Source organism: Lynx canadensis, chromosome A2 (assembly GCF_007474595.2).
Source record: "Lynx canadensis isolate LIC74 chromosome A2, mLynCan4.pri.v2, whole genome shotgun sequence".
Taxonomy (NCBI): Eukaryota; Metazoa; Chordata; class Mammalia; order Carnivora; family Felidae; genus Lynx; species Lynx canadensis.
Genome location: NC_044304.2, coordinates 64,873,343 through 64,898,767, shown reverse-complemented (window position 1 = coordinate 64,898,767; position 25,425 = coordinate 64,873,343). Strand labels below are relative to the sequence as shown.

Genomic DNA, 25,425 nt, shown 5'->3' with positions numbered 1-25,425 from the left:
CCATCTCACCCATAATAAAGCATTATTGAGTCAGCTCTTAATCTTGAATGCTTGACATCTCTGATTCACTAGCTATTTCTCTTACAAATGGCCTGTCCTCATAAATGAGAAGTCCAGCATACTTCCCGAGATGAGCAGAGATTTAAAAAGTATGCCTGCATTATTGATTGCGTCCTTGCTTCCTTCTTGGTACTGATTCCGTTTCATTTTTGTCGGTTGTTACAGAACCTCCAGCATGCAGGCCCCCAGCTCCAGGTCTGTGCACCTGAGTGAATGGCAGAAGAATTACTTTGCCATTACATCCGGCATATGTACATCAGGACAGAAGGCGGACGCATACCGGGCACAGATACTACGCATTCAGTACGCGTGGGCAAACGCGGAGATCTCCCAGGTCGGTGCCGCCGTGCTGTTCAAAAAATATGCAGAGAAATACTCTGCAGTTATTGATTCTGACAACGTCGAGACCGGCTTGAATAACTACGCGGAAAGCATTTTAACGTTAGCAAGATCTCAGCAAACTGACAGTGACAGGTGGCAGTCTGGATTGTCAATAAATAATGTTTTCAAAATGAGTAACGTACAGGAGATGATGCAAGCTGGCCAGAAAGCCAGAGAGTCTCTGTTGGCACCTGCCGACGCGTCAGTATTAATCCATAAAGAGGCCGCTGTCCTCAGTCCTCCTAAGTTTAGTGTTTGTGGTGGTTCTGGGGACAGGGGCCCGATAACTGACTCGGCTCATAATACGAACGGGACCCAAGACATCCCAGAGGGCACTCCTTCGACGTGCCCTCTGAATGCCCGGCCACCTGCGCTGACTAACACCAATAAGACGTGTCCTACGTCCTTAACACCTTCCGGTGAACTTGCTACCGCAAAATTCCATGCCACACCACTGTTCGGAAGTGTCAAAAAGGAAAATAACAGCTCTCCCACAGCCAACATAGGACTGAACAAGTCCTCACCTAATCAGTCTTGTTTGCCCTCTGGCTGTGAAAATCCATGGGCGCAGAAAGCTTTTTATGGTTCTGGCATCATCGATGCACTTTCCACCCCAATAGTGAATAAGGCTTTTAGTAAAACAGAAGATAACGGCCAGAGAGAAGAGAGTAGCCTGCCTGCTTTTAAAACTGCAAAAGAACAATTATGGATAGATCAGCAGAAAAAGAACCCCCAGCCCCAGCGTGTATCAGGGTCATCGTATGGCGGTGTAAAGAAGTCTCTGGGAGCCAGTAGGTCCCGAGGCATATTTGGGAAGTTCGTTCCTCCTGTACCTAAGCAGGACGGGGGAGAGCAGCTTGGGGGAATGCAGTGTAAGCCTTCGGGCACAGGCCCTGCAGAACCAGCACACATAGCTGACGAGCGTCTGAAGAACCTGGAGCCAAAGATGATCGAACTTATTATGAACGAGATAATGGATCACGGTCCGCCGGTAAATTGGGACGATATCGCAGGAATAGAATTTGCCAAAGTCACAATAAAGGAGATAGTTGTGTGGCCCATGATGAGACCGGACATCTTTACTGGTTTACGAGGACCCCCTAAAGGAATTCTGCTCTTCGGGCCTCCGGGGACTGGCAAAACTCTGATCGGCAAGTGCATTGCTAGCCAGTCGGGGGCAACGTTCTTTAGTATCTCCGCTTCCTCCTTGACTTCTAAATGGGTGGGAGAGGGGGAGAAAATGGTCCGGGCGTTGTTTGCCGTCGCAAGGTGCCAGCAGCCGGCTGTGATATTTATTGATGAAATCGATTCCCTGTTGTCTCAGCGAGCAGATGGTGAACACGAGTCTTCTAGACGGATAAAAACGGAGTTTCTGGTTCAGCTAGATGGAGCAGCCACCTGTTCCGAAGACCGTATTCTGGTGGTGGGGGCGACCAACCGGCCCCAAGAAATTGACGAGGCCGCCCGGAGAAGGTTGGTGAAAAGGCTCTATATCCCTCTGCCAGAAGCTTCAGCTAGGAGACAGATGGTGACGAAGCTGATGTCCAGGGAGCGGTGTTGCCTGAGCGAGGAGGAGGTCAGCCTGGTGGTCCGGCAGTCCGATGGCTTCTCGGGGGCTGACGTGACACAGCTGTGCAGGGAAGCGTCGCTTGGGCCCATCCGCAGTTTACAAGCTGCTGACATCGCCACCGTGACACCAGATCAAGTCCGACCAATAGCTTATATCGATTTTGAAAATGCTTTCAGAACCGTGCGGCCCAGCGTGTCTCCTAAAGATTTAGAGCTTTACGAAAACTGGAACAGAACCTTTGGTTGTGGGCGGTAGACGGGACACTTGAAGTTTGAAGAGGGCACCTTGGTAACGCGCCCTTTCCCACTTTGTAACTTGGGAAACTGGGGGGTTATTCATTGTACTCTCAGTGTGTATTTTGAATTCTACACCTCAGAAAAAATAGAGTAGTAATAGTTGCAATTTTACAATTGATCGGCTTAGCCCCTGTTAATAGAAGCTTAGGTTTCACTCCAGTTACTGCCTGATGTGCGAGCCTATTTGTACAAAATATGAATGAACGTGTTTCTTTTGTTCAAAGCGGGTCTTTGTTTTCAAGGTGGACAGTATGATGACTAGTGAGCTCACACCGAAACTAGGTTCTCATTTGTATGTGAGGAGGCATCTGATGGGTGCGCGTCTCCTGCTGAAGAAGGTTCCTTCTGCCGACCACGTGACTCGCGCGTTGGCCGGTGTGGTGGTTTACATTTGAAGCCGCTTCGCTTGGTGTGCAGTGGATTTAAGGTCTCCCCAAACAGCCGAATGAGAGTGCCAGTTTTTTGTTCTTCGTCACTGCGTAACAGTTGCCTCCTGTTAACCAGGGCTGCCTGCGGGAGACACATTCAGCGGTAGCCAGGTGTAATCTGGTATCAGAGACGTGTCCGCGGACTTGAAGGATGAAGAAGGTGCATTTTCCCAGGGGGGTAGAATGTGTTTAAGATTAATATTTTATTTGGTAGTACTTCACAGCCTGTAGCATCGGTCTCTCAAAAGTGAACGTCTGCAGGTTTCTACGTGGGACCCTTTTGTAAGTAGTAGATGTTCATTGTCGAAATACCAGGGCAGAGAGCTGAATAAGACGAAGAGGAGGAAGATTGCGGTCATCCCAGCCAGCACTTTGGGGAGCATGCTGTCCATTCTTGCAGACATCTTCGGCAGGGTGGGGCTGTACGGTCGCCTCCGTAGCCTGCCTCTCTGTCACCGTCGCTTCCCGTGTGAATGTGCTCTGTTTACAACATCCTCCCTCAGGATCCCACGCTGGATGGACTGTAATTTATCCAGTCCTCTGCTCGGGGATGCTCAGGGCAGGACACGAGCCGGTTTCCCCTTTGTTCATTGTACACCAAAACACGTTGAATGCCTTAGGGATCTTTTTTAAAAACAAATACGCCTCTCCTGAGTAAAATTCTTGCATTAAATTCTTGCACGTTTTTAAGGCTGTTGGCACATGTCCTGAATTGTCCCCTAGAAAAGTCATGCATATGTGGGATTCCTCTCCACAGGAAGCCACCGTGCCTCCTTACCTGTCCCGTGTGGACATTGGGTCCCCGCAGTTTTTGTTAGTGTTCTGCTTACATCCGTCCGTTCTAACGGTGCTGGATGCCAGCCGGTGTTTTGGGCGCTGAGAGCAGAGCGGTGAACAGTAGGCAAAGAGCCTTGGTCTTACGTAGGTGACATTCAAGTTGTAATGTTTTCTCTTGACAGTGCAGTTGAAGACGGAATTTGACAGGTGACTTTAGACCGTTGTTTTCATTTTTGTTCTTGGCTCGCCTTCTATTTCTGTACTCCCTTGAAAGCTTTGTTTTTCCATCTGTGAGTTTTTCCCTTTGAAACATGCCATTGCCTTTTATTAGAATTTGGATGTTAAACTGCTCGTCTCTGGTTTTAGGTAAATGTTTTAAAGTGTAAAGCACGTCACATTATTAAAATGTAAAGCACGTCTCTGTCTTGTTTCATTTCTGCGTAAACAGCACTACAAGTAACCTGGGATTCCTAGGTGTTGATGTCCAGGAATTTCTGTGGGTTCTTCCCTGAATCCTCTCCCAGATCAACCCTCCCCTTTGGGTTTTACTCTTGCCACAGCTGACTAGGTCATCCGCAGTCGCCCAGGAGGTGTTTGTGTCTTACTGAGCTCTATAGCTTGGTCGTAATGTTGACAGTCGTTTTTTTCTTAACAGCCACTCCTGCCAGCCCCCACCTTCAGCAGCCTTGGTCACCAGCCACGGGCCCCTTCTCTTTGTGGAACTGAGCTGGGATTATGTCCAAGACAAGAATCTCTGGGTGGCTCAGCTCGTCTCGACTCAGGCGGAGCCCACGTCTCTCTCCAGAGTTAAGCTCTGCTCTGTTCAAGTGAGAATCTAATCCTGACGGGAAGGAGGCAGGAGGTTCTGAAGCTGGAGAGAAAGTTTGAGCTGGGGAATCCCTGCGTGGTCGTTTCAGGCTTCTGCCTCATGGAAGTGTTCTTCCTCTCCCGCCTTCTGGGATTCGGAGTATGCCTTCGGGTAGGAAATTTCCAGAAACTTAGAGATGTCTTTGTATCTCCACGTTATGATTAGATATGAAAATCTTCGGCTGAATTCTTCCCTCCTGAGGGTTTTGTTTCTGCTGCAGTGGCTTTAGCCATATGGTTTCATTAGAGAAGTGGACACTCACCCGGGTTTTCACGTCTTTGGAAGATACGTTTCCTTCATGGAAATACACGCACGGTTTTACCAGTGCATGTAACTTGTTTGTGCATTCGTGTCTAAACGAGTTGGTAGGAATACAGTGATTAATGGGAATTTTTAAATATCAGTCCTTTTAACATGTTGGGGTTGCACATACAATTTCTTTCGTTGTGTGTTCTTCAGGAAATTCTGTTCCAATCTGTGGTCTTCTCTCATTTTGAAATTCGAATTCATTTTCTCAATTCTAGACTTTTGTCCAGTTGGCCTCCACCCTGACCCCTGATGAGGTTGGAGTCCGGGGAAAGGACCTGGGCTTTGGAGCCGCGTGGGCCTGCTGCTGGAGTCTGACTCTGGGCCACCTAATTGTTCAGGCTCCCTTCTAACGTGAGGGTGTCTACACCTACCCTGTTGGAAAGTGAGGGTCAAATAGTCCAATACAGGTGGGAAAGGCCTGGATCGTGGTTGCTCAACAACGTGGACGTGGTGCGTCCTTCTGTCTGCCCTGACTCTGCCCATGTTGACCTGCAGGGGGCATTTTCTTCTCGGCTGTTTTGCATGCCTGTCTATTCTAGCACGTTCTGCTTCATGTTTGTGATACTCGTGTTTCATCGTACATACTGTGTCGTCTAAACTTACAGAGTAAATCTAATTAAATAAGTGTCTTTTAGGGGCGCCTGGGTGGCGCAGTCGGTTAAGCGTCCGACTTCAGCCAGGTCACGATCTCGCGGTCCGGGAGTTCGAGCCCCGCGTCAGGCTCTGGGCTGATGGCTCGGAGCCTGGAGCCTGTTTCCAATTCTGTGTCTCCCTCTCTCTCTGCCCCTCCCCCGTTCATGCTCTGTCTCTCTCTGTCCCAAAAATAAATAAACGTTGAGAAAAAAAAAATTAAAAAAAAAAAAAAAAATAAGTGTCTTTTAGTTTTGTTACTCTTTTGAGACTTCAGAACTTTTACCTAGATCCCAGATTATGATTTTCCACTTACTCATCTTTAAGTCCTATTTCTTGGCCTCCAGAATTACTCCCCAGTGTTTTTTTTTTTTTTTTTTTTTTTTTTAATTTTTTTTTTCAACATTTATTTATTTTTGGGACAGAGAGAGACAGAGCATGAATGGGGGAGGGGCAGAGAGAGAGGGAGATACAGAATCGGAAACAGGCTCCAGGCTCTGAGCCATCAGCCCAGAGCCCGACACGGGGCTCGAACTCACGGAACGCGAGATCGTGACCTGGCTGAAGTCAGACGCTTAACCGACTGCGCCACCCAGGCGCCCCTACTCCCCAGTGTTTTTAATTAAAACCCACCTCCAGAGAGCTGATTGGAAGATATGATTCTGTCCAGGTCTATGGCAAGAGGGCAGGTCAGATAAGGATACTTTTTTTTTTTTTTTTTTTTGAGGCTTTGGTTTAAATTTTAAAATTTCGGTTAGTTAAAATGTAGTATATTAGTTTCAGATGTACAGTACAGTGATTCAACTCTTAGGTACATCACCCGGTGCTCGTCACAGCAAGTGCATTATTTTTTTTTTTTTTTGAGAGATGCTTATTTTTTTGTTAATGCTTATTTTATTTTTGAGAGAGAAACAGAGCATAAACAGGGGAGGGGCAAGAGAGGGAGACACAGAACCTGAAGCAGGCTCCAGGCTTTGAGCTGTCAGCACAGAGCCCGACACGGGGCTCAAACTCTCGAACCACAAGTTCATGACCTGAGCCGAAGTCTGATGCTCAACTGGCTGAGCCCCCCCAGGCGCCCCAGCAAGTGCTGTCCTTAATCTCCATCACCTATCCCTCCCCCCCGACTTCCTGTCTAGTAACCGTCAGTGTGGTTTCTAGAGTTTAAGCGTTTGTTTCTTGGTTTGCCTCTCTATCTTAATGACACTTTTAACTTTTTTCATGGATTCCTGGCTTTTGACCTCAAATCTGGAGTTGGTGGTGAGCAAGCCAGTGGAATAATTGTTTAAAGTCTACCCAGCTGCCTGTCCTTAAATAAAACTTATTATTTTCCAACTTGCAGTTTATAATGGAGAGAGTTTTGGGGCACCTGGGTGGCTCAGGCAGTTAAGTGACTTCCACTCAGGTCATGATCTTGCGGTTTGTGGGTTTGAGCCCCAGCATCGGGCTCTGTGCTGACAGCTCGGAGCCTAGAGCCTGCTCCTGATTCTGTGTCTCCCTCTCTCTCTACTCCTCCCCCCCCCACTCAAAAATAAATATTAACAAAATTTGTATAATGGAGAGAACTTTGCAATGGGCTTTAGAAAAAGACAAGTGACTGATCTTGAATAGTTTGTAATACATTCTCAGGCAATTGCTTTCTTAGTCATAAAAGTAAGGATGTCCTATTAGATAATCCCAAAGACATACCCAGATCTGCTCTTCTGTTACCAGTTACCAAATATTTATCAATTAGACAAGTGCTTACAGAGTACCAGGTGTTGGGTACTATGGGAAGTATTGGAAAAAAATGTAGTTCTGCAAACTGTTACCTGCTTACTAATTTGGCTCATGATAGAAACTGGGGGTGGGGGGGGGGCATCTGGCTTGCTCAGCTGGTTGAGCATCCGACTCTTGGTTTCGGCTGAGTTCATGATCCCAGGGTCATGAGATCGAGCCCTGAATCCAGCTCTGCGCTGACGGTGTGAAGTCAGCTTGGGATTCTCCCTCTCCCTCGTCCTCTCTTTCTCGCTCGCTCTCTCTGCCTCACCCCCACTCTCTCTCTCAAATAAATAAACTTTTAAAAAAAATCTTAGAAACTGGGAAGACGTGAAGGCTCTCGAGAGCTTTGGTGACGAGTCAAGTCAGCAAAATGTACTAGTGAATATATGAATCATTTAAGAGAAGGGGAAATATTTTTCAAATTAGGAATTCAGTGGCATCAGAGGCAGGACGCTGTGGCTAACGAGGCACCGGACCCCGGGTGTTTTGTCCCGGCCTTCTCAGGCATCTCAGCAACCCGCAAGGTACCTGTGACCACTGGGGCCAGGCCCGAGGAGCCCTTCAAGCTGTCCTGATCTGTTCGGCTCTGAAAGATTGAGCTGGGCTAAAATTAGTCTCTGCTTCCTTAGATTTGGCCAGAGCAAGCATCCTGCCAAGCAGAACCCGTGGGCTCTGCTCTCCCCTCCACCCACGGCCTGGACCTCCTCCCAGCGACCCCAGAGCAGGCCTTGCTATCTTGCTGGTCCCATCCTCCCAGGTCAGAGGGTTGTTCCCTATGTCTGTATCTAACATCTGCTGCTCAGTCGCCCTTAAAACGCATGTAGAGAAAAAAAAAAAAAAACTACACCAACTTTTTTTTTTTCCTCCTAGAACAAAATAATAGCTTCATAAGAAAAGGCACAATAGGGAGCTTTTCATTTAAAATAGCGGACTAGGCCACACATTCATCTTTCCCGCCTACTTGTGCAAAAGTCTGTACTGAAAGGCCAAAGGCAGAAGTGAGCCTGACTCCAGTACGGTGTTGGAGGAGAGGGGGAACGCCCCCACAGAAGCAGACGGGCCCGGTCTTGTGACCACGTGGAACCGGATTCTGCCAAGGACCTTGAATGGGCCTGGAGGTGTGTCCCCCGCAAACAGACATCCCTGGTGAGAGCCCGGGCAAGCCGACACCTTGATTTCAGCCATGTTCAGGCAGCCGCCACCGCCCCCCCCCCCCGCCCGCCCCCGATGGCCAGATGATAGATTTGAGTTGCTCTCACTGTTAAGTTTGTGGTGACGCGTGAGGGCAGCCATCGGACGCTGATACAGGCAGCCGGGGCCTTCACACCCTCTGCTCCCCATGTCCTCCTGGTTGGTGCCTCACGTATGGTGTCTTTAGAAAGGCCCTCCCTGAGCCCCATGTAGGCAGCCCCACGGACTCCCAGCCTGAGTCCACCCACCCCTGCCCCGACTCCTGGCTTTAACTGGTGAACGTCACTAACTGGAGTATTTACGCTTACTGTCCTTATGTCCCTGACACCTGCCGGCCTCCCCATCACAGCCACAAAGAGTTCCTAACAGCCGGGCATTTTCTCGTTCCCCCCAGAACCACACGGGATTCACCAGACATCTCAGAAGACCCCGCAGCTGGGGAGACACCCAGAGAAGCAGGACAGCTCATTCCCAGGAAGCCTGCAAGTGCTCAAGACTGAGCACAGCCTGGAAAACTCCTGACCCCAGAAGACACGGTGGCCACGAAACAAAAACAGACAGCTATGCCATTACAGGAGTTACTACAGCGGGGTAACTATCTCGCCACAAACACAGTGGCATAAAACCGCCCATGTGAATGATCTCCGTCTCCGTGGGCCAGGCCTGGCCGGGCCTCTCTGGGGGGCACTCACAGGCCTGCCCTGGAGGTGTCGGCAGGAGCTGCGGGCTCAGCTGAGGCTCGACCGGGGAAGGGGCTCCTTCCAGGCTCCTGGGTTGCTGGCAGCGGGCAGGACTGACAACCTTGGGGTCTTGCTGTCGGCTGGCCCCCACTCCTGGTCATGCACGCCTTCCCAAGTGGCTGCTTGCTTCTCAAAACCAGCCAGGGAGGGAGTCTGCCAGCAAAACAGGCATCAGAGGCGCCCATGGCACGGAGACACCAGTGGCCCTTCACGCCCCTGCTGGACCCACTGGGTCACGGGCACCACAGCTGTGAGATAAAGACTCAGGAAGCAGGAAGGACTCCTAACTGTCCAAATAAATATCTTAGCGGAGGGACAGAAGTGTAAACTGAAAAAAGGCTGAAACCAACCTAGTGACGTGGGAAAGCGACTTGCGGGACTACTTTGGACCGTCAAGCAGAAGGACGAAGAGAAGGAAACTGGGAGTTAAGTGGAATGAAAGATAGATTCCAGGAAATTAATCTCCACGTAAGGGGAATCTTACGGAAAAGGAAAAGGAGAGAGGGGCGTCGAGAGTCACATTAATAAGAGGAGGTTTTTCCTGAGCTAAATACCTGAGAATTCACGTAAAATTAAAAAAAGTCCACTGAGTACCCAGCAAGAATTGAGGTTGGGGAAGGAATGCTGAGGCATCTCTGAGGGTATTAGGGCTCTCCAGAGAGATGGCCCAGCAGCATAACAGAGAGGTACAGGAGACTGATGGTAGGAATTGGCTCCGTGGAGCTGTGGAGGCTGTGGAGGCTGAGACACCCCATGATCTGTAGGAAATAACAGGTCAGTCAGGGCTCACAAAGTTCTGGGGGAAATGATTTTAAGATCACAGCTGTAAACCCAGGCTGTTACATGTAGGACTGAAAGGCAGACCCAGCAGACCCAGCAGACCCTAAATTATCACTCACACGTTCTTTATGGGAACAGGAAAACAAGCCCTCAAGGATACGTGAGGCAGAATGAAAAGGTGGTCCGGATGCAGAAGTTAACAAAAGGAAGTACGCTGCATGTAACTCACAGCCGTGAGCAAGGGAACCAGCAAAATGGTGTTTGCAAATGGACCTGTAAGGTTTAATGAAACTGCTAAAAAGCATTCCTAAAAATAAGAGCATGATGTTAAGAATTATCCACGGCTAGTGTTACAGGTGATTGCAACAAACAGGTGAGGGGAAACAAAAATGGAACACTGCTGGTTTTTTTATTGTGCGTTTTGTTCTGTTTGAGGGAGTTAGGTACGTATTCTGGTTAAGTTTTAATGGTGACGGACAACATCTGGGTTCAAGGTCCAGGCTGCACGCAGACCCCACGGCAGGCCCATGGGGAGTGATTTGAGGTTCAAGTGTGGTGGGCTGGAGAGCGGGGGGCTCAGACTCCTGCCACGTGGCACCAGGGTCTGGGGTAGCCACGCAGGCTACCGGGTGAGGACGTCTGGGGAACTTCATCCCCTAAGCTTTGGGGACAGTGGAGAAAACAGACAGTGGGCCCAGATTTCTTTCTGGAATAGATAATATGGTCAGGATACCGGAATATTACTGTCCAAATACGAGGACCAAAAGAAAAAGTCAGGATTTTTAGGGAGCACTTAGGGTGAGTTGTTATAAACTCCTAAGGCCCTGAGCACTGAGAGGGTGGGATTCGTGTTTTGTGCAAAACCGGAGGGAATCCAGAGTCAGAAACTCGGCCAGTGGTGGCATCCCTGGGCCTTTTGATGAATTTGGAACCTTCGCTAACCGCTAAACCAAAGGAAGGCAGCCACAGTGTTGCCAGGATACCATCTGTCTCAGTAAACAGAAGGGAGACTGTCTCCCATGTTCTCAGAGATACGCAGCTGAAGACCCTGTAATGGGGTTAGTCTCCGCAGGCCTGGGACAGTCGCAGCTGCTGTCATGGTGGAATTTGGGGGTTCCAGGCAAAGCATAACCAGCGCACGGACTCTGAGCAGCGTGGAGTCTGTTCTGGAAAGAACCTGCTGTCAATGACCGCTCTTGGGAAATGGTTTCTCCGTCGTAGTCCCAGTTTTCCAGCCTTTCGTCTCCCGAGTGGGTGTAGGAATTCTAGAACAGAGCTGTCCAATAGATACGCACCGTGGGAACCAGCTGTGTGATCTTAAGTGTCCTAGTAGCAACATTAAAAAGCAAAACTAAGAAAGAAACAAGTGACATTAACACCCAGTTCTGTCTTTCCAGCATGTAATCGATGTAAGCGTTGTTTATGAGATATTTCACTTTTTTTTTTTCTCATACTGAATCTTTGAAATCCGGTGAGGATTTTACATTCACAGCACATCTCAATAGAAGTGACCACAGTCAAGTGCTTGACGGTCACAGGTGGTTAGTGGCCGCCATCGTGGAAGGGGCAGGTCCAGAAGGTTGTATCATCAGCCCATGCTTGTAACTAAGTTAAGCAGTTTCCCTTAAAACTCTGTGCGATATATACACAGGCAGCCTTTTGGAGTAGGAAATCATTTAATTTCTACACCATTAGAGTGAACATTAAGAATCCAGCTTCTAGAATTAGTGAGCTTTGTGGAAACTGACTCCTGACCCAACGCTGTCCTAACACTGCTACCCCAGAGTAGCTATGAGTTTTGACACTGATCTTTAAACATGCCCAGTCTTCCTTGTCACTGTATCTTGCTTCAGCCCAAGCTCACTCCGTCACCTGCAATCATGTGATGAGAATTATACGATAGAAATCATTGTCATAGGAAAAGGTAAACGGCATTTTATCTATGAGTAATTTAGAAGTACTTACTATGTATTGAGGGAGCAAAAAAAAAGGGAGGGAAAAGCTATATAAAAGTAGAAATACTTGACCTTTAAAAATGTCTTTAAGATTGTTAATATCGAAGTTTGGAACTCACACAGTAGCGTTTAATATTGCATTATAACTTGCTGGATCGTGTCCTTACGTTCTGCTTCACTTGGGACAGATGACTGCATGTTTGTGACCGATCATCAACTGTTTCTCATGAAATAAGTCCTTTAGAATAATTAAATAATTAGTATTCGGGGCCCCTGGGTGGCTCAGTCGGGTAAGTGTCAGACTTCAGCTCAAGTCATGATCTCACGGTTTGTGGGTTTGAGCCCCGCATCAGGCTCTGTGCTGACAGCTCGGAGCCTGGAGCCTGCTTTGGATTCTGTGTCTCCCTCTCTCTTTGCCCCTCGCCTACTCATGCTCTCTCTCTCTCTTGCTGTCTTTCTCTCTCTCAAAAATAAATAAATATTAAAAAAAAATTTTTAATTAGTATTTGATCTACGTTGATTAAACATCTAGATATGTAATATATGAGTATATGCATATTTAAATATATGTATGTCCCATTAAATTAAGGTAACAACAAAATGAATACACATGATGCATATGTATGCATATATGAGTTATGTATATGTGTTTCCCTAAATTTGTTGGTCTAAAATGTAAGTGAAAACGTTAGTAAAATAGAAATAGGGTGTAGATCAGAAAAGAGATGTGGAACTTCCGGATCACAAGAGAGAAAAATAAAAACAAAGAAAATCTGCTCAATCCAAAGGAAAGAGGAAAAAAGATTTTTTTTAAAAAGGCTGAAGAGGGGCGCCTGGGTGGCTCAGTCAGTTGAGCGTCCGGCTTCGGCTCAGGTCATGATCTTACCGTTCATGAGTTCAAGCCCCGCGTCGGGCTGTGTGCTGACAGCTCAGGGCCTGGAGCCTGCTTCGGATTCTGTGTCTCCCTCTCCCCCTCCCCTGCTCACACTCTGACTCTCTGTCTTTCAATAATAAATAAACGTTAAAAACAAATTAAAAAAAAAAAAAGACAGTAGAGAGCTTCTCAGGGCACCTGGGTGGCTCAGTCAGTTAAACGTCCAACTTCCGCTCAGGTCATGATCTCACAGTTTGTGAGTTTGAGCCGCGCGTTGGGCTCTGAGCTGACAGCTCGGAGCCTGGAGCCTGCTTCGGATTCTGTGTCTCCCTCTCTCTCTGCTCCTCCCCCGCTCGTGCTCTGTCTCTCTCTCTCTCTCTCTCAAAAATAAATAAACATTAAACAAATTTTTTTTTAAATAAAAAAAAGGCTGAAGAGAAAAAAAGTTTAATAATAACAGAAAACCTAAAGATGTCAGGAAAAGGATTAAATATCTCAGGGTTCACTCTGAATGTGAAGAACTCCCCAGTTAATAGAGCCTCATGGATTAGGCAAAAAGGCAAAGGTCAGTTATCTTTGCAAAATGGACAGAGAGATTGGAAAGAAAGGGAGGGGGCAGGACGGGAGCCAGAAGCGCTGACAGTGGGCGAGCAGGAGAAACACCTTTCATTCCAGAATCAGGGTCAAAAGCAACCCACTGAATTAGGAAATACATTTTATGCACATAAAAGTTTACTACCTTTCATGCCCAACACAAGCCTTTATACACTGAGCCTTAAGCAGCAACATGAAAAACTAAAAGCCAAAAATGATGAATACACTAGCAAAAATTGGAAAATACCAATGGCGCTCAGCCCTGGGGAGGGTTTGGAGAGCAGGGCATTGCAACACGCTGTTGGGGGGAGGGCGTATTGGGGGGCGTCCAGCCCTTCTTCCAGGCAGTTTGACCCAACCGAACGGTGATTCCACTGCTGGGCGTCTATGCTACATGAAGAAGTTCACGGAAACCTTGTAATGTATGAAGAGATTGCCAGCCGAAATATCCGGCGATGGGGACTCCTCAAATCCGCTCCGTGGGGCTGTCTGCAGTGGTCTGAAAAAACCGAAGTGGATGCATGCTTACACACTGAAGGCTCCAGACACTGCCGTTTAGTGAAACATGCAAGTTGCACAGTAATCATACCTGTCGAAGTACAAGAACAGGAATGCAAAAAGGCCCCAGAGGGACATACGATTGCAATTAAGAGGGCTCACCCGCTGTCGCTGGGGGTGGGGGCTGAGGAGTGGGGAGTGAGGAGTTCTCATGTCTGACTTGACACGCACAATATAGTTGTTTCAATTGATTTTGCTTTCTTTGTATTTTTAAAAACTCAGTGAAGTCATATTTTTAAATATGTCAAATAATTAAAGCTGTTTTTTTTTTTTAAAAAAAACACACACACATGATTATAGTCGCCATCAGCTTTGTTCCTAAGTAGTGGAGAGGCGAGGGGAAAGGACCAGAAGCCCCTATTATTCTTCTTAGAAAATGTCATGCATCACATAGGGAAAACGAGGCTGAAGAATGATGATCGGATTGAAAATAAGTCTTTAAAAAACAGTTTGCGAGCATTGGTGTTTTGCACACATAGAAGATGGTATTTAGAAGTAAAACTCTCAGAATCAGAATCCATAGCAAATAGCCATTCATCCAACTCCAAATTGAGCAAAGCTGTCAAAATTGCTTTAAAAAGTAGCCGTGAGGCCACTAGAGAGTTCATCTGCATTTTAAGAAACAGAATGTTCAGAAACCCATTTTGCACCAAAGTCTTGGAGCAAGCAACCTACACGAATAATGTTACATCTGTGACCACAGAAGTGGATAAATTCTATCCATCAGAGTTTGGGGTGCAGATAATGTCAGCCTCTCACATCTGGAAGAAACAGGGTGGCCACGCGTGTGCTTCGGACCCAGGGCAATACCGCAACCCCCAAGGTGTGCTGGGCTTCTGGAGACATCATTTCACAAAATACAGAAAATTGCTGTAAAACTAGGGCATGATTGCAATTTAAGGGAAATGGTGCAGATAAATCTATTTTAATGGATAAGCTTAGTAGATGCAAAATAAATATGTCAGTATTTCATTATTTATTCCTTTCAACCAGTCTAAATTAGAGTGGAAAATGCAGACAATCTCCAATCTGCAATTGTACACATAGAAATGAAAAAAAAATTGCTTCTCCTCAGCCATTTAAGTACTTTGGAAAAACTTCTTCCCACTGTATAATTAATTTCAAAGGCTCTTTTGGACTCTTTCGGTTCCACTGCGTAATCCATTGTGCACTTCTTGGCTGTCTCACTTTACCTAGGCCATCAAGTTGGTCACCACTGAATGGAGTTCACAAATTCTCTTTTGATCAGTGGGTCTCTTTGGACGCTTGGGTCAGTATTTCTGTTCAGCAAAAACTAGGTTAGTGAGATTGGATAGGGCCATCTGCCTGGCATCACCGCCAGACAAAGGGCCAGTGGTAGTGGGCTCAACCCAAGGACCCCCAGAGGCTGTGACACCTTCCAACTTGGTAACTCTTGATTTATTGAGCAACGTTATTAAGCAGTGAGCAAGGCTTGCCTTTCTTGCTGTCTACGCTACAGATAAAGAAGGAGAACAAAAAGGCTTACTAAGACTCTCCTAAAATTCTACCCCAGTGGAGGCATCAAGATATAGATATATCTTCTAAGAAATAGAGAATTCAATATAGCATTTCCTTTATTGGAGTCAATGTGCTAATTTATATAAAACACAGGACACAGTTTATAATGTGCTAGAGAAAATATGACATTTAAAAACATCAGGGAAACAATCCCTGATAATTTGATAAATGATGTTATCAGCTTAAGATAGATGAGCTCTAAGATTAGCTATCAACTCAAAACAGGAGAAACCATATGCAAAGCTGAATTTTTCATGACCAAACAGACCGACATACTTTCTGATGGAAACATGAGGTGCAGGCCCAGGGTCAAAATGTAAAACAATTGGAATTGACTCTGTTGAGCATAAAGCTCTAGAAAATAAAATTCTAGGCACTAGAATTTAGGAATCTTAGTGTTCCTTGTCTCTTCTTTACATCCTCTGTGTTTTATGTCATGAGGATAATGTTTCCTGCATGAAATATGGTAAGAAGTCAATGAGAAATATGTATTTGGAATGATCAGGGACATGTCAAAACATTGTTTCTTTTCGTCCTTCCACGCTGCCTTCCTTTTCCCCCTGTATTCTCTGTATTTTTCTTCAAGTATTATATGAAACTTCTTGATTAGTATTTGGAGAAATAAAGTCTTCAGAGTCAGAAAACTTAGCTTTGCAAACATCATGAGACTCCAGTTAGTTTTCCTTATGGATCCCTTGTGATAATTCCCACATGGAATGGATCCCTGCAATAAATTCCAAGCCAGAATTCTCATCACCGATTTTCCCATTCCCAACCATTAGAGCAATCTTAAATTAAAAAAAAAAACACATTGTAATGCACATAAGGAATTTAATTATTATAATATACACTGCCTGACGAAAACTCAAAAAGTACACATCACGGGGAAGAGAACACACACAATTCCACCACCCAGAGTGTTTGGACACACTTCTCTCCCGGTCATTCCCTCCATGACACACAGAACACATTTTTATGTAGCTCAAACTGTACTGCAGACACAGTTACCATTAAAATTTAACAACATGCTGTAGGCAGAACTCCACATACCTACAAACTCTTTGGGGTTGCGTAGTATTCCACCAAATGGATGCACAAGGCTTCATTCAACATTAGTCCTCTGATGTTGGCCTGTTGTGGAGGACAAGATTGTTGTGTTTTGAGAAAACTCTGATAAGAACAGCAGTGAGCTGCTTAGACTTCAGAGAAAGAGGCTGACAACCTTAAGAAGAGACCCGGAAATGCATTCTCCTCAGCACCTGAGTTAGAGAATATGGCGTGTTTCCCATGAATCAGCAGCAGCGGTGTCACGGGGGGGGGGCACTCTAGACCCATTGAATAGAGTACCTGAAGTTTAACAAGCTCCCCAGGTGATTCACATTCATGGTTTGAGAAGCTATGGCTTAACCAACAGAGGAAATTATGTAACCGGGTGATGCTGGGAGATATTTTCAAATGACACACAGTTGCCTTTGAATAGGATTCTTGAAACCACTTCCAGTATATTGTTCACCAATATATCAGGCTAGATTGAAGAAATAGGGTTTGAGTTTTGAAATATCTCAAAGTTGGATATTATGATAGAAGGTCACTGGAAATTGATTTTTCATCCGTCAAATCTTTTAATTCTGTGTTTTGTGATTTATAACATAGCTTTGTATTTAGAAAGCCTCTTTCCAGACAGAGATGGGATACTTTTCATAGATCTTATATTTATATGTACATTCTGAGTCAGAGGACCCAGCTGACCTGTGTCTACACTCCAGACCCATAAACTCTGTGTTATTTTGAGCTGTGAAGTTTGTGGTAATTTGTCAAAGAGACTCTGGCCTCTGGAAGTGGACTGTCACAAACACCTGTAAAGGGGGGGAGTGGATTTGGAAGGGGACCATGTGGGAGGTGGAGAGAATTTTGAGGAGTATAATAAAGCCTGAATCACCTTGAACAGACTACCATGGGAGATATGGATTGGACATTGCCACTGGGGACTCCATGTCAATGGAAGTGAAGAACATGTTATTATGAACCAGCAGAGGGGGATCCTTGTTATGTTATGGCAGAAAGTTGAGCAAAATTATCTCCCAAAGTTCCATAGAAGGCAGGACTCATGAGTGACTGACTGTGTAGCTAGAAGGATTTCCCAGCAAAGTGTGGGGAGGCCCACAGGGTAAGAAGAGAGGGAGGCCTCTGGTCAGCAGGGAACTGGAGGCCGCCACATAACTTCCCGAGAGGAACTGAATCTTGGCAATCATGTGAATGAGCTCAGAAGTGAATCGTCCCCCAGCTGAGCCTTCGCATGAGACCCCGGCCCCAACAAACTTGAACCTGTTCTTATGGGATACCTTGGGCCAGAAACCCCTGCTGAGCCACACCTGGATTCCTGAGCCCTAGAAACTGTTGGATAACAACTGTTTCCTGTGTGAGGCTGTTAAGTCTGGGGATCGATTGTATGTAGCAATGGAAAACTAATAAAGCCAGTAAAATGACATTTCACATAGGCCGCCCGGGCCTTTGTGGAAAAGACATGCTACCACACCAACAGCAGCAGCAGAGGCAACAAATAGAAAATACAAACTGGAGAGTCCAGGGAGGAAGGGAGTCACTATTTCAGCTCAAGCAATAACTGGTGCCATCTCCATAATGCGCCTGAAGACGTCCCAGGCACATGACTTGACACGCGAATATGGGCAAAGTTCTTTCTGTTAAGTTGTGGATTCACTCTTGATTCACACCTCTCAGGATGGGCAAGGGCACTTGTCTATAGTTTCCAAGTTTAAAATGCTGTAGAGATGTTTCGTGTAGGGCAAGGCATGTAATCAAACATGTGCAGACCAGCTCCCGGCAAAAACTCAGATGACGTCAATGTGGTAGAACAAGCACTTAGGTACCACGTTGGAAATCGTCTGCTGGGGAGACTGGATGATGAACTCTTTGCCCAGTGGTGCATAGAGCCGCCCTGCCAGTCAGCCACCCTCCCCGTGTGGCGATTTAGCGCTCAATTAAAATGAAATGAAATAAAACATTCCATTCCTCAGTTGTGCTAACTCCATTTCAGTTGCTCAGTAGCGCCCGTGGCTGTGGATTCTACATTGGCCAGTGCAGAAGTAGAACGTTTCCATCACCACAGAAAGTTCTACGGGACAGGGCTAGCCTAGAGAATGCCGGGATCTGAGGGGGGAAAGAGGGAAGGAAGGGTAACACAGAACGTGAAAGGAGATATCACATGACACGGGGAATGCACCAGGTTTCTCTCAATATTGTTTTTTTTTTAATTTTTTGTTAAAGTTTATTTATTTATTTTGAGAGAGAGAGAGAGAAACAGCATGAGTGGGGGAGGGGCAGAGAGAAGGAGAGAGAGAGAGAATCCCAAGCAGACTCCACATTGTCAGCCCAGAGCCTGACCTGGGGCTCGAACTCACGAACTGGGAGATCATGACCTGAGTCCAAACCAAGAGTTGGACACTTAACCGACTGAGTCGCCCAGATGCCCCTTCTCTCAATACTGTTAAAGGTGACAATGGCGTTTAAATGGATTTTTTCAAATAACTCATGAATTATCTCCATAAAAGTTTTTGAACACTCTTTCTATACCACTGATATTTCGAATTCCTCCTTTATTAGTCTTGGGGGGCTTTGTGCAATCCCTACCCTTTGGCACTGGACTCCTGGCCTTTCACCATGAGACGATTTTTCTTTTTTGAGGACCGAATGGACTTTGAATGCTGCCCTGGGAACACGTGGCCCCACAAGCTGGGGTGGCTCTCGGCACAAGAAGCACGTTTTGTATAGCAAGGATGAGACAAAGCGAAATAAAAACAGAGTAGAAGACAAAGCCTGAGATGATCTTTGCTTTTCCACCCTGTCCTCCGAGGACAGAAGAGTGCGCGAGCTCCCGCCTTGCGATGTCCCTCTTGGCGTAGAGCAGATGGTCCAGTGTTGGAAATTCCCTAGGATCTGGTCTAGTGTAAGGCATCAGTCTCCGGAACCATTCTGTTAAATACAGTGAAAAATGATGCTGGCTCCTTTCCAGAAGGAAGGCGGCCACCTAGCACGTGGGCTCTGGTCCCTCCCATAAGACCACAGCACATGAAGCCCCAGCCGCAGCGGTTGACAGGGGCCAACGGAGAGAAGCTGATGTGTGTCACATCCCTGCTGCTGGAGCTCGCTGGCCATAGGCTCCCCGGGCCGTCCTGATGGCCCCGCCTCCTCGCACCCCATCTGTCTCCATGTTGCAGAAGCTGTTGACCTCAAAGCGCAGGATGCTTCCCCCCCGTCCCTGATCCCGTTGCTCCTGGCCCCCAAAGGACCCTTCCCTGTGCCATAGAAGGTCTTTCTTCTCTGCCTGGGGAGGCTGCTGTTTCTCTCTCTCTCTCTCAACAGTAACCCCCTTCAGGGCAAGCCTGCCCCCCAGGCCCCCGGCCAGGCCGTGCTGGAGGCTGAGGGGTGGCTCGTCTCCCGCTCGTTTCGGGGTGCGTGTGCGGGGAGCGCTCCCACTGCTCCCAGAGCAAAAAGGAGGGTCTGCATCAGGGGACATTTCACCATCCACCCCAGAGGCAGGCGCTGCTGGTGTTTCCCGCTTCGCCGATGTCAGTGTAGAAAGTGCCCGTCACCCCTGCTGTGTCGGTAACAATTAGCTGCGTCATATTAGCTAATGTTTACTGGGTGCCTACGATGCTGTAGACACCTGCTAAGGAAGGTCCTTTGTGTGACTTGCTTGATTTAATCAGCATGACCACAGGCCGGTTCCATGAGTTGGAATGATTGTGTCAAGGTCTGCTTTTCAGAAAGTCGTGACATGACTGACGAATATTGTATTCGCCCCCAGGGCTGCCGTAACAAATACCACAGACTGCGGGGCCTAAAACAACAGAACGCAGTCCCTCACGGCTCTGGAGGGCAGGTGTCTGAAACCAAGGTGTCCGCAGAGCCACGCCCCCTCCAAAGGCTCTAGAAGAGAATTCATTTCTTGCCCCTTCCAGGGTCTTGCGGCTCCCGGCGTGGGGTAGCAGCACCCCGCTGTCTGCCTCCTTCTCCACGTGGCCCTCCCCTCCGTGTCTGTGTGCCTCTCTGTGTCCCCTCCTCCTCCATAAGGACACCCCCGGTCTTTGAACTGAGGACCCACCCAAAACAGCGTGACTTCATCTCAAGATGCTCAATCACACCTGCCGAGACCCTATTTCCAAAGAAGCTCACATTCTGAGGTTCTGGTGGGGACAATATTCAACCCACTGCACAATCATAAGTCTGGACTTATCAAGGGATTGTTTGATCGATTGAGGGGATCAGAAGGGTGTGAAGCTGAGTCAAGGGGCATTTGAAAGGCTGAGGATACATATGTAGCCAGGAAAGGAAGGCTGCGGCAGGCTTGCTAGATTAGGAACAAAACTCGTTGGCACACCATCTTCCGTCTTCCGGCTTGCATCGTTTCTTTTTTGTTTTTAATTTTGTTAATGTTTCTATTTAGTTTTGAGAGAGAGACAGAGCACGAGCAGGGGAGGAGCAGAGAGGGAGGGAGACACAGAATCCAAGGCAGGCTCCAGGCTCTGAGCTGCCGGCACAGAGCCCGACGCGGGGCTCGAACTCACAAGCCAGGAGATCGCGACATGAGCCGAAGTCGGACGCCCAACCAACTGAGCCACCCAGGTGCCCCTCGGCTTGCATTGTTTCTGATTAAAAACATATGTATTCATCTTTGGTCCTCTCTCTATAATATTTCTGTCTTTCTCTGGGTGCTTTTAAGATTTGTTTTTAAGGGGTGCCTGGGTGGCTCAGTTGGTTAAGTGTCTGACTTTGGCTCAGGTGATGATTGCACGGTTTGTGAGTTCAAGCTCCACATGGGGCTCTGTGCTGACAGTGCAGAGCCTGCTTGGGATTCTCTCTCCGTCTCTCTCTCTCTGCCCCTCCCCCACTTGTGCTCTCTCTCTCTCTCTGAGTGAATAAACTTAAAAATTTTTTTAAAAAGATTTAAAAAAAAGAGTTTAAGCAATTTGGTTATTGTGTGTCTCAGTGTACATTTTATCATGATTCTTGTTGACCTATAAACCCTGTGGGTTTGTAATCTTCACCAAATTTGGACAATATTCAGTTGTTTTCTCTTTTCTACAATTTTGGCTCCCCCATCCCCCCCTACCCCCCCTTTCAAGGACTTCAACCAAATATGTAATAAGCTGCTGAAGTTTGGACTCTCTTCTTTGTATTTTGTGTAGTTTCTGTTGCTATATTTTTAAGTCCACTAATCTTTTCTTGTGCAACGTGTAATCTGCCCTTAGTCCTGGCTAAGTTTTTTTGGTTTTGTTTTTCTGGTTTTTGTTTTTGGGTGTGTGTGTGTGTTTATCCCACACATTGTAGTTTTCAGCTATCAAAGTTTTATTTGCATCTTTTTTGCAATATTGTAATTTTGTAATTGGCTGTGTCCACGGACACTGCACAGCAGGGGGCAGAACCAGGGTACCTGAGGTCAGAAGGCACCATCTGCTCTGGCCTAAGGATTATTTTGAGCCAAAGGCGATTGCGCAAAAGTAGCTCCAGGAGGAGCTGTCCGCCCTCCCCCACCCTCCCGGAAGCGGAGCAGAAATTCTCCGTGTGGAGGTGTCCTCCCCCTGCCTGAACAGAGAGCCCTTATCTGCCACCGCTTTCCCCCTGTATTTGCTGCCTTACAAATCACTGCCCCTGAGGTGCCTGGGTGGTGCAGTCGGTTAAGCGTCAGACTTCAGCCAGGTGACGATCTCGCGGTCCGTGGGTTCGAGCCCCGCGTCGGGCTCTGGGCTGATGGCTCAGAGCCTGGAGCCTGTTTCCGATTCTGTGTCTCCCTCTCTCTCTGCCCCTCCCCCGTTCATGCTCTGTCTTTCTCTGTCCCAAAAATAAATAAAAAATGTTGAAAAAAAAATTAACAACAACAACAAAACCAAATCACTGCCCCTGAAGTACGGTCTCCCTCCTTTGTCTTTCACTTTTCTTTAAATGTAGGTTCCAGGGCACCTGGGTGGCTCAGTCGGCTAAGCGTCCGACTTCAGCTCAGGTCATGATCTCAGGGTTTCATGAGTTTGAGCCCCGCCTCGTGCTCTGCAATGACAGCTGGAGCCTGCTTAGGATTCTCTCTCTCTCTCTCTCTCTCTCTCTCTACCCCTCCCCGGCTCTCACTTTGTCTCTCTCTCTCTCTCAAAAGTAAACATAAAAAAATAAAATAAATGTATCTTCCTTTGTCTGAATGGCACACCCCCCCCCCCCCCCCCCGATCCTAGCCATTTTCTTCTTCTTTTTTTTTCCATGCCATACAAACCTTCCAACACCAAATAAAATTCTACACCTTTTCTCCCGTTGCTCTATTGCCAGTTTATTCCTAGACCCAGCCGCTGAAACTAGGATGGCAGAGAGAAATGTTCTCTCCCCTGCAAGATTCAGAGATCTCGGCTCCAGGAACCTGAAGGCCAAGGGGTGAAGGCTCAGTGGGAAGAAGAATCATGGTCTGAGCTACATTTTTATTGAGTGTGAGCTTCTGAAGCTCCTCGCCCAGCTCAGGGCATAGCTCAACAGAGGTCAAGGTGGCTCACCAGGTAGACACAGGTTAAGAACATCTGTCAAGGTCAGCAGGGTCCTGGGCCAGAGTGAGGGCAAGGGAGATCGCTCCCCTCTGTGTTCACACAGTTTATGCAAGGATTGATTTCAGGAGGCATAATGGCTGAATAACAGATCTAATGGGTAATTTGAAAATCAATCCACAAGCAAAGGATGCTGATATTTATCTGGTAGCGGGCTGGTTCCCATCCTTTCCTGGCTGAGCAGGTGGGGTACATGTTTCCTGCCCCAGGACTCAGCTTCTCTGTCCCACAGTCGGGGGAGCTGGGCTGGGTGTGGAAGGGCTGTCCCCTGGCCCCAGCCTTACCTCCTCCTGGAGACAGAAAGAAGACTGTCCGCCCCCACATTTGTTCACCGCTAGATGGGGAACTTCTCCTAGCTTTCCCCCAGGGCTCCAGAAGTCCCTGGAGAAGGTAGTGCACATCCCTTTGAATTTAGATACCATTTCAAGGAATTATTTTTTCTGATGTCCAACTCAGACGTCAGAAAACATTCAGTTCATGAATTTGCTAAAACCTCAAATTTTGGGTTTCTTCACTTTTGTCTTTTTTTTTTTTTTTTTTTTTTTAGTGTACTGCCCTCAGAGAAAAAAGGTTAATTAATTGGACTTTCAAACTGCTCTGGCCTGTATTAATCGCTAGATTTCCAGCAGAAACTTCACTGATGGTGCTTGTTCCTGCATAAACCGAAAGTGACTGGGGGTCGTATGCAAGCGATCTCACTGGGTTTCTCCTTCTGAAACCAGTGCTACGCTGTATGTTCACTCACCTGAGTTTAAATACATGAATGTAAACAATAAAAAAGTAAATGGAAAGTGACCGGATCCCTTTTAAATAAGCTGTTGTTTCCTGGGTCAATGGGACTTGATGAATGGGCGGGGGGCGGGCGCAGGGGAGGGAGGGAAGCAGCTTCCTTGCAGCCTGCGTGCTCTCGAAACTTCTGTTACCTACGAAATTTCTATTCCCAAGTCCTGAGCGCAGAGATAAACACACACAAAGCGGCTGATTACCTCTAGAACCTCGTGCAAGTACTTTCTTCGCCTACCACATCTCACTGAATCCTTCCTTTTAGGAAGCGAGCTTTTTGAAGCTCTGGTTTGAAGCGGAGGAAGGTGAGACTGAGTTATTGACCGGTGGGTCCCACTGCAGCCCAGCGCACACAGAGGCTGGGATGAGGACGGCCTCGACTTCCTTTTTGTGGCCCTGCGTGTGTGACGGGCGTATACACAGCCTTGTATTTTGCAGCGGGGGCGCAGGGAAGAAGCCCCAGGTCAGGTGGAAACTTCCAGAGCTGCGTCCCGACAGTCCGGGGGAGGAGGGAGCGGATGATCTGAGCTGGCATGGGTCTTGAAGCCCAGACCAAGGATGGCTTGCCCTCCCGGGGACTGGAGCGGGGAGGGTCCCGAAACCCAAACGCCTCCCGGAGCCTGGCTGTGTGAATGTGTGGAAACAGCGGCTTTCACAAGGAACATTTCTCTGAGTGCAGAGGAAATGAGGCAAGCAGTTTATTTAGGAGAAGCAGAAGCAAGAGGAAAGTGATTTGCCTTCTTTTCCTCTTTTGCTCCTGGGAGGGGAATGATCCTGCAAGAATGTACCAGCAGGGTGTAGCAAGCCCTTCCCTATTTGCTGGAAATCCCTCCCTCCCTCCCAGGCTCCTCAGTTTCTGTTTTGCAGGTTGCTGCGCCCGCCCGCCTGCCTGGAGGGGACTGCAGGTCAGGGTGGCACCCTGCCAGGGCTCAGCCCCCAGCAGCACAGGGAATGCACCGGGTGGGGGAATCAAGCGGGTCCGGCCTCCAAGGCACAGGGAGGGGTGGGGGGAGCCGTGGTCCCCACTTAGCCAACACCTTGGAGGCAGCCGGGAGCCTGCTTTTTACAAAGCACATGTCCTCAGGCAAATGTTATTTCCCTGGTGGCCAGAGTGGTCTCCAAAGGGGAAGTGAAAGTTGCTGCATAATTTGAATATTGAAGGCAGCCTTCAGGATTCGGTACCGAGGGCAGGCTTCATGGGGAACAAGCCAGGAGCGCCCGGTTTACTTGGGGAGGGAATCAATGTTTGTCAGGGACCACCCTGCTCTGGGTGCCGGGCTGGACACTGGGCGGGGTGGGGTGGGGGTGGTGCTGTGGATCAAGGCTGGCCTGGGGGGGTCTCATCATCTGTCTGCAGTAGAGTTTCCATGGCATGGGAAGGTTCCACACCCGTGCTGTCCAACACGGTAGCCACGGCCACATGTGGCTCATTGAACACGTGGAATGTGGTTCTTGCCACTGAATTTTCCATTTTCTTAAATTCTAATGAATTTAAATTGAAGGAGAGCGGCTGAGTGGCCCAGTCGGTGAGTGTCTGACTCTCGATCTCCGCCCAGGCCATGATCTCATGGTTTGTGAGTTCGCGCCTCGCCTCGGGCTCTGGGCTGACAGTGCAGAGCCTGCTTGGGATTCTCTCTCTCTCTCTCTCTGCCCCCCCCCCCATTTTCTCTCTCTCAAAATGAATAAATAAATAAACTTTAAGTAGCCACGTGCCTAGTAGCTACCGTATGGAA

At 47.7% G+C, this 25,425-nt stretch overlaps 1 protein-coding gene across 1 annotated transcript; it reads left to right on the top strand.

Moving 5' to 3' along the window:
- Positions 1–228: 228 nt before the first annotated feature.
- On the top strand, positions 229–3,923 carry FIGNL1 (fidgetin like 1). Its single transcript, XM_032592369.1, has one exon. The coding sequence runs from the start codon at positions 236–238 to the stop codon at positions 2,264–2,266; it is 2,031 nt and encodes a 676-aa protein (XP_032448260.1). The 5' UTR covers positions 229–235; the 3' UTR covers positions 2,267–3,923.
- Positions 3,924–25,425: the final 21,502 nt, after the last annotated feature.